Raw genomic sequence first — 14,852 nt, 5'->3', positions numbered from 1 at the left:
GTCGATTTTCAATCGTTGCGTACGAGGCGAGGAGGCAGCTAGCTATTTCTAGCTCTCTCGGACTGAAGTTGCCACTCGGCTCCCCTTAAAAGCTTCTGCCTCTGAGACACGCGCGTCTTATAGCCCTAATCTAGCTTCATAAAATGTGTTTTTTTCCCCTTCATATTCCTCTTGCCTTCTTCGCGGAGATGGGGAAGATCCGGAGCATCGCTATCGCTTCTCTCGGGGATAAGAGGCTGTATTGGATTATACAGTCCATATATAGGAATAACATCTGCTCTTATAATGTCGGTGATGGTCGGAAGATCGCGTTCCTTCGCCTTCGACTACCCCTATCCTTCCTCGTGAAGAACCAACTTTACGCCGTTGCCCTGAAGAAATACCGATATGATGGTCACTATTGACTCGAGTTCATAGGGGCCGCCAACCAACGTTTTTTTTTATCGCCAACGATGGTCGTATCAGCGTATATGGTTACTTATTTCGCCCAAAGAGCATTGTCGCGTACTTTTTTTTTAAATCATTTAATGGACGGTACACCTTATATTTCGTAATTGAGATAAGATACTTCATAAGTGGGTTGTGAATAATTGGATACGCGTTGTTTGACGTTATAAAACTATCCGCCAAAACCTTTCTGGTGGTTAAATAATGTTTAAAATGCGTCATTAAATTGGTGGCTTAATGTTCGGGTAAAAGCCCTTGTTAATGTGTGGCCTAGATTTGACGCTTTCAGCGCGGGGCAGATTGGTGCAGACGCGTGGCTTGGTTGCTGGATGGAAACGTGCCCTTTGAAGTATCGGTAATCGATAAATATTCCTCGTTTTCCCGCGTTGTCTCGAAATTGGGTCTTCCAATTTTGTTGCCGCAGCTTGTCCGAATTATAACGCGAACACGAAGCTCGAGTTCCAATCTCAAAAATTGTTCATCCTGTAAACTGTTTAGTGTTCGCCGTAATTTCGTCTTAATTTGTTTACATTTATTCCGAGAAAATTTTCGCTCTCAAACGTAAACAAACCGAGGCTGGTGAACAAATAGGATCTAAAAGATATTACCCCGTGTGGATTTTCGCCGACATAACGTAAGCTTCGGTAAATACGGAAAGTACTAACGTTTTGAAGCGCGTCGTATTTATAGCGAGTAAATATTTTCATCTCGCCGCGATGAACAGTTCCTTTTTATTAGAGGGCCTCGCTTTCTTTATAGCCCTTATCTGTTCAGTCGCGGGATGACAACCTAATACTTTAATTTACTTTCGCGAGAATGGGAAGACATTGCGGAGAGGGTGGAGGTACCGGATAGTGGCGAGGTTTGCACCTTTCCGTTGGCTAAAATCCCGCTTCGAAGCTACAGTCTCTTCCCGGCTTTTTGAAAAGAGCCGTCACCTTTCCTTTTATCGTCGCGGGGAAGCAGCCAGATTAAAGAATGACACGCGCTGAACTTTTGCACTCCCGTCAATTCTTGCTCGGCGTTGGGGCGAGTGGCGCCTCCTTCGGCGGATGGCATCCACTATTCCGAGCCACGGGGTCGCTGCCAGGGCCTCTTTTCCTCCAATTTTATTCGCTCCGACTGCGTTTTTTATCTTCATTTGCTTCTTGTTTCTCGTGTCTTGACCTCCGCGGCCCGTAATACCGTATGGATCAGATAAGCTATAAAGAACTCTTTAACGACGAACAAAAGATCGTAAATGTCACGTGTCGCCATTAGATCGTCCAGCGTTCCGAATGGATTTTGAATGGCCCCGGGGCTTTACTTCCATTTCGTTAACTTTTGGGCGCCACGCGGATACGAGCCAATCTGATCCCTCGCGTCCCCATCTCGTCCTATCTATTCTCCTCTTCTCGTTGTCGGCCGACCACCCTAGACCGTTTATCTCTCTCTTCACCAACGTCTTCATCCGCTGGAAATTATTCCGGGGTTAAACTCGGCGAAACGTGGTCAATTTGTGTGTTATTCTTGTATCCGAAAACGAATCTCGTTTTCTTAGTATTTTCCGCTATCGGCCGAGCGAACGAACCACCGACCAGCCTAGTTCGCGCCGCTGCTAACTACGGCACTTTCCTTCTCGGTTTGCTACGATACTTTGTTTCTTTGTTTAGCCATACCTAAGGGCCGCTGCCATTTACAATTAACTTATCAATCAATTGGGAAAGTTGTTCTTCTTACTAGCCTTTGCGCTCGTTCCTTCTGGCGGCCACGATTAAGGGTCTCTTTAAGAAAACGCTTTCTTAGCTAAAATTAAGGATCTAATCTTAGTTTTTTCGGCCCCGTCTCATTCTCTTTTTCTCTTATATAGCGCACGCTTCTCTCTCGGGGTTGATATAACGGAAAAGGGGCAGAAGGAATAATTATTGGCTGCCGAGTCAGGGGAAATGTAACGTTGGCTGTCTTTTTTCCAGGTAATGGTAGCTCTTCACTGAAAAATTACAGACCCTTCGTAATGATATTACAGGTTGGACGTATAGTTCGCGGGGAACTTTTTCTCTCTCACTCCGCTAAAGGCATGAATCACCGAAGATTTTTTTCTCAATATCTCTTCTTCGACGACCATTTTTTATTCGTCCGCTTAAGCGAATAAGCCCGCGGTCTGGCAATAGAAATCGAGTTTATAAATAGACGTAGATTTATATCCCTCTCACCCCACTTATTTCGGGTCGTTGTGTCCCCCCCCCCATCTCTTAGTTTCTCGGGCCTGGCTGTATATACTATAGCGCTTATATGATGGTCTTTTCTCTCGACAACTACGGAGCGAAACGTGTGTCATCCTGTCTATCACCCTGTAATCGGGCTCCGCTTCGGTGGCTAACGTGCGGGCACTAATTACGGTAAAACGCTATACCGCGGTGTTCGGGCCTTGCGTGGGTGGAAGGCCCCGAAACCTATTTGTGTTTGCTCGTCCAACCAATACCGAGAAGGTGATGATGCGGAACCTTCGTCCACGCTAGCCTGTAATCCGAAATGAACGCGCCGTATATATATCACAGCCCCGTTTCCCATTTGTATAAGAAGGATTCCGATTTCGTAGAACCTTAATAACACCTATCCTAACCAATTTACCTGCCCGCTCGTTCTGTACTTTTTAATTCGACCGCGTCACTATTATTTGATGAATTTGCGGCTTTGGAAACGGGCGTATTCTTTGGAATTACGAGCCCACACACGATGGACCGAAGTAACGATACAAATAAACTAAGAAATAATTATACAACTAATATCATTTCGGTTGAATTTGGCGTCGGGGGCACTCCTCGAATACGAGCAGACTCCCCCATCCGCCTCCTAGTCAGTCAGTGCCACGTAGCCATCGAACGATTTCGCCTCGGGCCAATCTTCTTCCGCGCGTCAAAACAAAACTCTTATTAGATAGATCCACTCCCCATCAGCTCTCTCTCCCTAATAGTAGGAGGCGGTGGTGTAATGGTATCGGAACCGAAATCCGCCTTTCATATAGATAATAGAGCTAGGAATCGAAGAGTCTGTTATTCGCCAACCGCGTATACAGAAACAATGTTTCTTATTGAAACGGCCGTATCTTCTCGATAAAGGCACGTATCGCTTTTATACCGTGTTTATTAAGGCAACGAATCTATGGCGTGTGATACAATTGGTCTTAGTGGATCTCGACTAACTCCGGTAGAGTTCGAGCCAGCGCCGAAACTCTGATTATTCGACAACGGTAATTATGTTTGTATATATCGTAATAATAAGGGTCGCGCGTTGCTCCATTCGGGAGAAACTACCCCGGAGCTTCGGGGAAGACCCGGGAAGGATATCGCAAATTGGGCGTATGAAATATAATGAAGACGATCTTCACGCGAGACCTCGGGGCCATGTGTGTCTCGGAGCGGAGGCCGCGCCGATGCTATTATATCGACGGAGTCGCAGTCAAGTTCAAAACCTGGCTCTGGATGCGTGAGAAAGCGGGGGTGGGTGGCCCCTAGATTTGAGCGTCTAATCGCACGCACCAATTCTAACGAAGACAATAAACGCGCGCGCGCGCCTGGGGAAATAATGATATTCCCCATGTTACGAAAAGCGGAGACGACTGCCGCCTTGATGTTATCTCTAGCACAGCGCGATTCCTCGATCTGTTCTCTTTCAAGTCGAGCACGGTCAACCCCTTTTGGAGTCCCCTCTTGGCACGCGTGTTCTCCCTCCATCGGTGGTGTCTGAAGACCTTGCCGCTTCCACTGTCAAACTCTGCCGTAATCATATCCGCGCTTTTTAATAATGCATCTATTAAATTACCCGGACACAAATCCCAATTTCCTTGTTTAAACATTTCCATCTCTATTATTGCATTAATTTCGAACTTGGATAAGAATTCCCTTCAACGCGATGTACTGAAATACGTGAACTGGTGGAATTGGCAGAACTGTATGAAATCTAGGGTCGGAGGGTCTTACTTATTTTTGACTATTTTATCTTTCAACAATTATGACGAGACCCGTAGCACCCTTTTCACGTTAAAATAGTTTAATTTTTTTGGCCACTTTTTCGAATGCAAGCTGTCGAGATGGAATGGTGATCCGGATTTTAGCGAATATTTTTATTTACGGTAATAATAACGTCTTTTACGGAAAAAAAACGAAAAACTAAATCTACTTAGATTCAAATTAACGGTAAGCGTTCCGAAAATCGCAATTAGCGTTGCCCTCATTTTTTAATTAGTAACTTCTCGCTTAACGACCTTAACGAGAGGTGTATATAAGCTAGTGGCAGTTCCCGGGACGGAGGACAGCTCGAGTTGGTGGCGCCGCTATAAGCAGAGCGGCTCCCTTTCTCATCAGATTCCATTCTTTATTCACTTTAGCTATTTAGGCGGCCTCGATGCTCCGTACAAGATCTCCCATTAACCGGAGACTCTTAATCACGAAATTGATCAAGTTAAGGATCGATTAGAACAAATTACCCAGAAGGCCGCGCTCCTATTGAAATCGAACACCAGATACACCATCAACCCCGCGTGCTCCGTACAATGTACCGCTACGTAGCCCAGTATAGATCGCCAGTCACTGACCGAGTTAAACTAATGGTCCCCTCAAACTCTCTAACGTATTCCTCCCACCTTACGCCGTAATAACGAAGTTAACTTTCTCCGTCCGATCAGTAGCCGCGACGTACGGCTAGCCTTAACGTCCAACTTTATAGCTAGAAAGAAAGGACGGTAAAAAAATTACGACGATCAGTTTTTAACGCGAAAAAAGAAAAAGGCTCGGCCGAAGTTGAATAGATTTTTTAGGTCGTGAAATTGGCATTTAGCCGATCAATCTTCGTCCATAAGCAGCTCTAACGAAAACGTTTTATTCTTTCGATGAAAGCTTAACTCTTTAGCTAATATACCATCTTAAAAGTCTCTCTCGACCCTTTCTCTCGTATATATCTGAAAACTGAGACGTGGTTTCCTAAGAGAAAGCGCGGGAGGAGGCTAGTTTTTAATATAAGTATTCAAATAAAACTCAATTTATTAGGCGCCCCAGTATTATAAAATAAAATTCCATAATTAATAACATTCTAGGCTGACGTGTGATGAAAACTAACACCAAAACGCACTTATAGGGAGAGCTTAAATTAATTGGCGATTAAAGCGGACTGAAACACTCCAATCGCTGACTTCTTGACCTGACACGATGGGTTACGTGAGAATTAAAATGAATTGAAACCAAACTTCTTTAAAACAAAACAACTACTTTATTTAAACTGATATAACAAAATTATTTTACTAAATGCCCTGACACAAGGGGCGCTTAACTAGGAGACGGCCGCAGTCGCTCCTTTCTGGACTAAAACTCTTCCGCTTTCTAACGGTTTTCTTTCGAAAACCTTTTTCTTTTTAAAGACTGGCCCTAACGGCCAGTAATCTCTTTTTTGGGGTTTTTCCAACCCGTGACTATCCCGCGGATGGTCGACACTTTGTCCACATTCCCTTTCCTTTCTCAACATGAGGAAACAACTCCCTCTAGCTACTTGGGAAATTTCCACAGTACACTTTTTTCGCTTCCCTTCATAGGGGGGCTATTAGCTATTTCTTTGACAAAAGGTATTGGCCCATGCAAATGGCGCCTACAAAATACGTGGGTAAATACCGATTCACAAAAACATACCTACAATACACTACGAAATTACAAATATAACAAAATTAAATTCAACATAACAATACACTAATTTACCTATATACATTAAAATTATATACATTTAATTAATTAAATTTAAAAACCATTCTATACAATCGAGATTTAACAACGTGACTCTAGCATCCTGCGGGAGCTTCGTAAAAATCTTCGTATCATCATGTCGATAACGGGTTTAACTCGGTGCATTCTATATTATCCGTCTAAAGCTATATTTTAAAACAAAGAAAGATAAATGTATTCTTCGAATAATGAAAACAAAGGCCATTTTCAATTTAGGTGCTTTGATGGGAAATTTATGTCTGCAGTTCAGAATTTCAATAAATATTTCACGCGCAAATTACGAATAAAAGCGGTTATTCTACAGCGAAAATTTCAAAAGGAAATCCGCGGAAATAAAATTTAAGTGATATCGGAATATTTTATTTGATTTCCAGAATATTTTAATTTTAATTAATTTATATTAAAAGGGATATATTTACTTCTGCCTAGGATGAAAGTTTAGATTGAGAGTTTTCGAAATTTTTCGTGTTCGGTGGAACAAGCGGGTTTGACGTGTAAATATATACGTTACGAGCTTTGTGAGTTGATAAAGCTAACCGTGTCTGTTCCTCCCTCAGGATACTTGGATCAGTTCGAGGATAAGTTCACGCCGACTCGAAGCGATGGTGTTTTTGAGGAAGGCCGAATGACAAAGTCTCTGAATTTAAAGGGAGGTTTATATTTAGACTAAAATTTATCAAATTAGATCTCTCCTTCGAGCGAGATGATGCTAGCATCGTTAGGGGGATCTGTTTCGCTAATCCCGCGTTTTCATTACCGAAAGAGAAATACAGAATAAGCTTTTGTTTACTTAATATTCTTTTCGAATGGGACTTTTTTAGTCTTTGGCCACGGGACAATCTGTCCATTAGTGAAATGAATTTTTCGGCCGCTTTCTTCCCTTATATCTCCGAGAGTAATTTAATTTGGTTCAACGTAAAAAGTACGGTTATATATGTTTATATTATCGCCGTACGGGCACCTATAGCCGTTGAAATTTCTACATGTATGGTTTTTACGTAAAAATTTCCGCCGTTGGTCGGGTGAATCTGATCCCGGCCAAGTCTCTTTCCGCTTTCGCCATTATAAAATCGGGAAAACGTCGTAAGCCCCCCCCCCCCGTACTTCCTTTGTTTTGAAATCTCTTTGTTCTAGTACGGTACATCTATATTTAATTTAACTTCACTGTCAAATCGGAGGAAGATGCTCCACGCCTGTTCTCAGAAAACAAAACGGAAATTTAAGTTCGTTCTTTTACTAACTGGAATTGGATTATTTGCTTCGACAATTATTATCGTCTATATTACGTTTAATAATGTATCTTCATTTATTATAAATTGTATTTGCTATCCGTACAAAATATATTGAAACTATTAGCTAGGCTAATACCCAAGGCACCACCTTAGGCATAAGTCATCAAGCGACTTTTAAAGCCATTAATTCAGGTGGTTGGATTACAACGCATAGGGGGTGGTGGCAAGCCAACAGCTCCCTACACTAACTATTGCCGTTAACATCCACAAGTTTTTATGGAAGGGGAAACCGAATAGCTCTTGGGAAAACCCCTTAAACCAGTGGGGAGAGAACTTTCAAACTCGACTCAGAAGGAGGAGTTCCGAGTTTTCATCAAGTGCCCCAAGCTAGGATTGAACCCGCTTCTTAGTGCGATGCGAAAGTGTTAACCACTCCGCCACCCTCTAGCATTTTGGAGTATAGAAAAAACGTTGTAGATAATTTATTTATTTTTGAATATAAAACCGTTGAATTAGCAATTTCGACTTGCCAATCCGCTTAAGCTCGTAGTTCACCAATGACACTGGCCCCGACATGTAATAAAGGGGTACGACTGGGACCCCTAAACCAAAGAAAAAGGAATGCATTGGTATTACCCCCATTCTATACGGGTGCGTTTTTATAAAGAGCCCCCTGTATCATATTTATAGTGCTTCTTTGTATATTTAGCTTCTATCTTCCAGCCACGCAGCTAGCGCGTCTATGGATATATTTTTTTATGTTATTTCGGGAAGAGGAACACGGCCGGGGCATCCCTCTCTTCTCATATAACTTTACGAATACAAAAACGATGAAAAAATCTAGTATACGTATATAAATCCCAGGCACGAAGCCTTTCCGGTATATATATCGGCTGTCACGCTGGAAAGCGTGCTCTACGGGATAGGGGTGCCCCTAACTATGGGAGTTCACCCGCGGCTCGTTGGGGAGACAGGGAAGAGCGTTTTTAGGGGACGTTTACACTATAGTAGGCTTAAGAAGGATGGAGTAAAGATCCAAAGGGAGAGAAGGGAAGGCAGAGTCTTAACAAGGGGGAGCGCCCGCTGGATACGATAGTTAGGATGAATCCTCGGCTTTTTATCGATCTTCGCGAGCCAGCGTTCTCTCCTCTTCGTCCTCTGGCCCTCCGTTTCGACTGTTCGCCGCACTCGCCTGGCATTTTCCCCACCGCGCGATCCCCCAGGCTCCCTCAAAGCGTATAACCCGCGAAACACCCCAGCCACCTCGCTCGACTGTTCACCCCCCGTAGCTCATTCGCTCCGCGCTCGTGGACCAGTCCTCGAATTTTCGATCCGAGGGAAAGCGCCGAGCGCGTTCTCATCAGGCGGGACTCAGTTCTTGGAGCAGGCTCGCTCGGAGCTGGCCCCGTGTTCTCTCTCCGGATCTCAACGCGAGTCTTTGGTCGTGCGCGAGAGCGCGTTTCTCTCTACAGTTATTCTTGTTGTTGTTGTTGCCTCGTCCCCACTGCGGCGGTTCCGCGAGCCTCAGAAGCAAATGACTCGGTGGGAGATTCCTACGTCTCTTCGTGGTCTCTCGTCCGTTTCGCTTTGATATCGCGTTTTTGACCGAAGGACAGTGGCTTTCCTTTTCTTCGTCGCGGCGACTCGATCCAGCCGATTTTAAATTGGCGCGTGTCACGCAGTTGTGTCTAGTACAAACCCCGAAAAAAATAAGAAGAGTGCGTGTGAATTAACCCGTTGATGCTTCTTTTGTGAAAACGTCTAGGAGATTAATACCCTGCTATTAACTCGGTTTCCTCTCGAATTGTGCGCTTCTCTTACGTGTCGAGTTGGGAAAAAATATTGCGAGTTAAATAACAAAAAAATAAAACCGGCAACAATTTCTATTTCGAAGGAGAGAGAGCGTTATTACGTATATATAATTTTAATTAAATCCTTCCGAAATCAGTGGCCCATATATTCTCTCCGCATTGGCTGTTTTCTCTCCGGTTCACTGACTCGATCTCTTTATTCTTCGACCGGATAGGAGTCGCTCGCTACTGGACCAAGATGATGAAATTTCCGACGAAACGTTGAGTGAGTCGACGTATAAATAAAGAGCGCGAACCAATTCGTAGTTGGGTCGAGCCAACATCGTCACCGGCGTCCTCGTCCACCCGTCCGTCGACCATTCATCCATCTTCTGACAGAGGTCTGAGCCAGAGCTGGGATGTGGGATGTTGAGCGGGCGACTACTTCGGATGACCACGACGACCGTCTTGTGTGGTATGGTCTGTCTCTGGTTTAGCCGAGTTCTATGCGGTAAGTTCTCTTTCTAATTTTTTAATAAAGATTTCTCTCTCGACCCGCAGCTGGTTCACGCCGGCTTCTTTCTTTCGAATAATCCTCTAACTCGGGCCATCCATCATATTCGTATAATATAAGGGACCGATATACTCGCGCGCCGCCTTGGCTGGGAAACGCCGAGTGGGAGATGGTTATTATAGACATATATAAACACCCCCTAATAACGAGGTATACTTGGTTTCGGCTTTCTTCGCCTGCCTCCTCGATGACTTTTAGCCGCGAATTTCACTTATTATTTTACCCTTATAGTTTTTCCGACGTCCGCTTTTTAGCGAAATGTGAGAGTGCCGTCGTAAAGAATTTAGGAATTTTAAACTTGCCTCTTTTGTGTAAGGTTAATAGGCTTAATGGGTCGCGAGTTCCGCGGGAAAACTTTAATTATATTTGAATTAGACAAAGTTTCCCGTCTATCCATCGTGAAATAATAGTGAGCTGGATTATTAATGAACTTATTTGTATTCCATTTAAAAATCACCCTCAATTCGGCCTACATAATGTCTCATCTGTTCGCGCTCTAAGCCGCTTACGCGTATTCAACATTCGTTTTTTTTTTCAATATTTTCTGTTGAATTAATTTACGACATCGTGAAAGATCCTTTTTCTGGACGAATTTTTATTAATGATATTTAAGTGCCATTTGATAGGCCCAATTTAAATTATTCGAGTTACATTAGGTAATTAAATAACAACACTTATTTAAAGTGCGTTTAGTGGAATGGATGTCAACAGCCTTCTCTATATTTTCTTTAATTTCCAGCTGCTATAAGTAGATCGATTTCTAGCGCATAAATAAGATAGCCTATAAATAGTAAATGGCTAAGCTAATACCCAAAGAACCACACTGGCCGGATTAAATTTCTTAGAAGGGTGTTGATCAGAGAACGTATTTCAATATTAGCAATATTTCCGGTATAAAATGTCGTTTTTCCAAATTTAAATGTTAACTTGAAAATATTCCGAAATAGAGATTGCGGTCTTCTATGTTCTCTTTTTTCGACACCACCCCCAAAATAAACTAATCTCAAGCCCGCTAACATCACCGAAAACAAACCATCCCGTGAAAACCGGTAATTTTTCGATAAAGCATTATATACAATTTAATAAAGATATCTTATTTAATATTATTCCAATAATATTTCCGTTGAAATATGTAAACTTTAGGAAGCTTGCCTTGGCGCCACAAACTCTAAAGAGCCTTGGAAGATCAATGTCGTTAAAATTTAGCTTCTTTCCGATTGATAAATCTTTTAATTTATAGGTATATATATTAGACTAATTACTATCGCAGGCGTTATGCGTAATAGAATTTAAAAGCAGTCACGCGGTTATCTCGTTCCATGTTAAAAATTAAAATGAATGCACCGTAATAACGGCCGAAGGAGCGGCTCAATTTACGTTAAGATAATGAGAAAGGCTTTTCCCGGATACGTCAATATTTAAAACGATCTTTTACTTAATCGACTGTTTCCTATTTACGTAAAAAGAAAGGGACCTCGAATATTGTATTCTGAGCTATTTTCGGAAGAGCTGAATATTTGAACAAAGGCACCTGCTCGGTCCGATCGCCGTCGTATAGTTTAGTCCCATTAAGACGCGGTGTAAACCTCCGGTATTAAAGCTAACATCCGCGGGACATCGCGTGCTACGTCCGAAGTGTTTTGGCCATTCACGGAGAATTAGCGTTGCCGTGGTTCGACACGTTCCCAAATCTCAGCTATAATATTCCCCTTTATTAAGTCTGTAGCGTAAAATTACCGGCCGCGGACGCTATCGAGCCCGCGCTATAAGGCCTAATTGAAAGATGAAACATGACACGGGCGCACGCCAGGCCGGCGATCGGCTGTCCGCCAAGACGCCGAAATGAATGCGCGCACCGCGGTCGAAATAACCCACTTCGAAATGATTCCTCTACTTGCCTAACAGCGCCAACAGTCCCCTATTCCGAGTTTCCCCGGCTTATGCTAAACGAATGGAAATAACGTCATTTGGGAGAAATTAACAAACGAGCCAATGTCTGGAATGTCTCTCTCCCAAACCGTTTTGCTCGGCGAACCCTTCGCTTATAGCTTCCGAAATCTCGCGAGAAGGCAAACTAATGTAGACGCGCGGATACGGTTGTTGTATCTCTTTAACAAGCTCGGACAAATCGCGGATTTACGCTTTGGAAAATCTCCGACCATCGGATACCGGTATCCTTCAAATAGCGACTGTAACGCGCGCAATTAATTTTAACGAGTTTCCATTAGCGCTCGTCGGCCGTAGTCGGATAATAATCCTCTATACGTATTTGACCGTTTAAAGCCGCTCGTAAGTGGCTATCCCGATATCTTCGGGCTAAATTATAATATGTAACCAACTTGGGATCGGGTTTCCGCTAATCTACTCTTACAAATTCCTGTTTTATTATCACGGTGGCTACTCCGGCCGAAAAATGAAGCCTGCGTTGTGTTTCGGGTAACCGCTCAAGAAACTGATTAAAGTTTTCCAGCGTTTCGATCACCGTCGTTTTTGTAAGCCTCCTTAAAACGACTCTGGTTGTTATCCTTTCGCGTGTTTTTTCTCCTAGAGTATATATTCTTCCGTTGATCGGCTCAGCTAGTCTTCTGTAAAAAGAAACAATAACTCGATTCCGCTAAACTCCCGCTCTTCCGATATTGGAATTTCTCTTTAATAAAAAGACAAACAAGAAGGGTCGTCATTCTCCGTTATCTTACCCCTTTTTTACTCCGATACGCAATTTAGTAGTCGTATTGGTTCGCGTGGCGCGGAGAAAAAGATATCTTTCCCTTTTTCGTAAAAACCAATCCTAGCCGCGGCGGGAATTGACGGTCGTTTTATGGGTTGAAAAAGACGAAATCTCCTTTCCTGGTTAAAAAAAAAGAATTATTTTTATCCCTTAATCCGAATGGCAGAGACCAACGTCCTTTTCCTACTACATCATTAGAAAACGAAATAATATAAACAATAACTGAGGAGATCGGAATTCTTCAACCGTGGAATATATATTAGATTTGATAAAATTGGTCAGTTTGAGGCTAACCGTTGATGAGAGTACGCGGTTATTCGCACTTTTCTTTTAGAGAGGGTTCTATTTACGGGCTTTAGTAGCTTTGATCTTCTCCTTCGAGTCGATGAAAGAGTTTCGGCACTAAGCCCCTTCGAATCCATCTCTTCTTATTCCTAACGGCTGCTTTTCTCTTTCTCCGGACAGAGCCGCTTTATCACGCCGTGGCCGGAACAAAGACCTCGTTGCCCTGCAACATTACCATTCCGCTGACCGAGGACACCGTCGCCTTAATACTCTGGTATCGAGGGAATTCCGGGATCCCGATTTACAGTTTAGATGCGAGGTCCAGCCCCGTTAAAAACGCCAAACATTTGCCCGGCGACGAGTTGGGGAGAAGGGCCTATTTTGACGTCATCGCCAATCCGCCTGTCCTCAAGCTGGACCCGGTTAAGGAGGAGGACGAAGGCGAATACAGATGTCGAGTGGATTATCGAAGGCTTCGATCCGAAAATCGAAATCTTTTCCTTAAAGTTATAGGTGAGTCTGGTCCGCCGGAATCTTCCGCCTCTTTCTTGTCGGTATATATGTATTTAGGCCCTCCTATCGACTGACTCTAACGGTTTGTGTACCGTTCTCTAAAAAGGAAGAAATATTACCAAAATAATCGCGGAGTTTCCGTATAGCTCGTAACAGAAATGTCGGGGTACGTATTTGCTCGTAAACGTTTGCGTAGCTTTCACGAAGGTCAATATGTTTGTCTGGATTACATTTTTCTGTTTGGAACTGGGATTTATAGTATATACAATTTCTCTCGAAACTATATAACATACGTAGCTACCTTTTACCTTAATAGTTTTTGTAAGAAATAGGCGAAAAGTAGACTTACGCCTGGTCGTTCCTTTAACAGTAATACGCCTGGACTTTTCGGAGAGTTACCTCTCAGGGGTAATGAATTTTCTTCCACGATTTGTTTGGATTGAATTGATATTTTCTTTTTAAAGGGTCTTTCATAGAAGTATCTTTATTTTCAATTTCAGTTCAAATACAAAAAGAGCAAAATAACTATTCATTAATAGGGGACCGAAATTTAATCTTCGAAGCGCGTAGTATTTTAAAATATCTTTCTGACATATACATGTATATTGACGAAATGAATTAGGAATTCACATTCTGTCGAATCAAAGTGAAACTTTCGTCTTTATTACTATCATATATTTAAAGTCACAAAAATTTTGCGAGACAATTGGAACCAATAAATTACCAAGAACGTAATCAAGCTCAATTTATTAGAAAGACTAGCAATAAATTTGCAGTGACCGTTAGTAATTAATCCTGAGCTCGGCTGCGAGATTCGCAATCCGAGATGCGTGTTTAGAGACCTGTGTACGAAACATTTTACTAAAATTAATTAAGATGACGCGTGCCCAGCTACTGGGTGGATCGATTTGCCCCCCCCCCCCCCGAAGATGAATTGCCTTTCAGGCTATATCAAAACCCTCCTGCATTTCTCATCAGCCCCAGCTACGGCACGGATGGCCAAAGATAATAATAAAAACCTCGGAACTTTCTCTTTTTCAATCGGCCAACTAAGAAAAGATTCGCGGCTCGCTTATTGAAGCTGTTTCTCTCTTATAGTCGCCAAATGGTATATTTCTTGGCGGAACCGAAGACGGATTCTCGAGCTTATAGAAACGGGAGCCGGTATCGGGTGGTGGGGTAGTGGTATATTGTTGACTTAACTGATTACTGTCAGGGTTTCGTGCTGTTCGATATTGGGCAGTTGAATGGTTGAGTTGCCGTGAAACAGTTGTGTTTGAGCTTTACTCTCGTTTTTTTTATCTTGATACCTCGGAAGTGTGAGCTTTTTCTGCTCCTAAGTCAACTGATGAAAAAGAGAAAATTCCTCAATGGACAGTTGTATATCTCGGTGGCCGCGTTGACTCAAGGCAGCCGGCCCCGTGTTAGTACTAAACTGCTTTATACGGCAAATATATTCCAGGCTTTCGGGATCTCCGCGCCGTTATCAAATAACGGCTTATACGAGATTTATAGTCCCTTAGGCGTCTGCTTATC

The 14,852-nt window shown here is 42.9% G+C and overlaps 1 protein-coding gene across 5 annotated transcripts in view; it reads left to right on the top strand.

The window, feature by feature from the left end:
• LOC149932468 (neural cell adhesion molecule 2-like) overlaps positions 1 to 14,852 on the top strand; it is an 86,987-nt gene that overhangs the window by 17,099 nt on the left and 55,036 nt on the right. For all 5 annotated transcript variants that reach the window (XM_090155281.1, XM_090155279.1, XM_090155280.1 and 2 more), the window contains 2 exons: positions 9,453 to 9,727; positions 12,984 to 13,316. In XM_090155281.1, the coding sequence (XP_090011407.1) occupies positions 9,643 to 9,727; positions 12,984 to 13,316 (418 nt within the window). In that variant the 5' untranslated portion in view covers positions 9,453 to 9,642. The remainder of the gene's footprint in view (positions 1 to 9,452; positions 9,728 to 12,983; positions 13,317 to 14,852) is intronic.

The sequence above is a fragment of the Leiobunum rupestre genome, chromosome 8 (assembly GCF_980474605.1).
Source record: "Leiobunum rupestre chromosome 8, qqLeiRupe1.1.hap1, whole genome shotgun sequence".
Taxonomy (NCBI): domain Eukaryota; kingdom Metazoa; phylum Arthropoda; class Arachnida; order Opiliones; family Sclerosomatidae; genus Leiobunum; species Leiobunum rupestre.
This window is presented reverse-complemented; position numbering and strand designations above follow the sequence as displayed.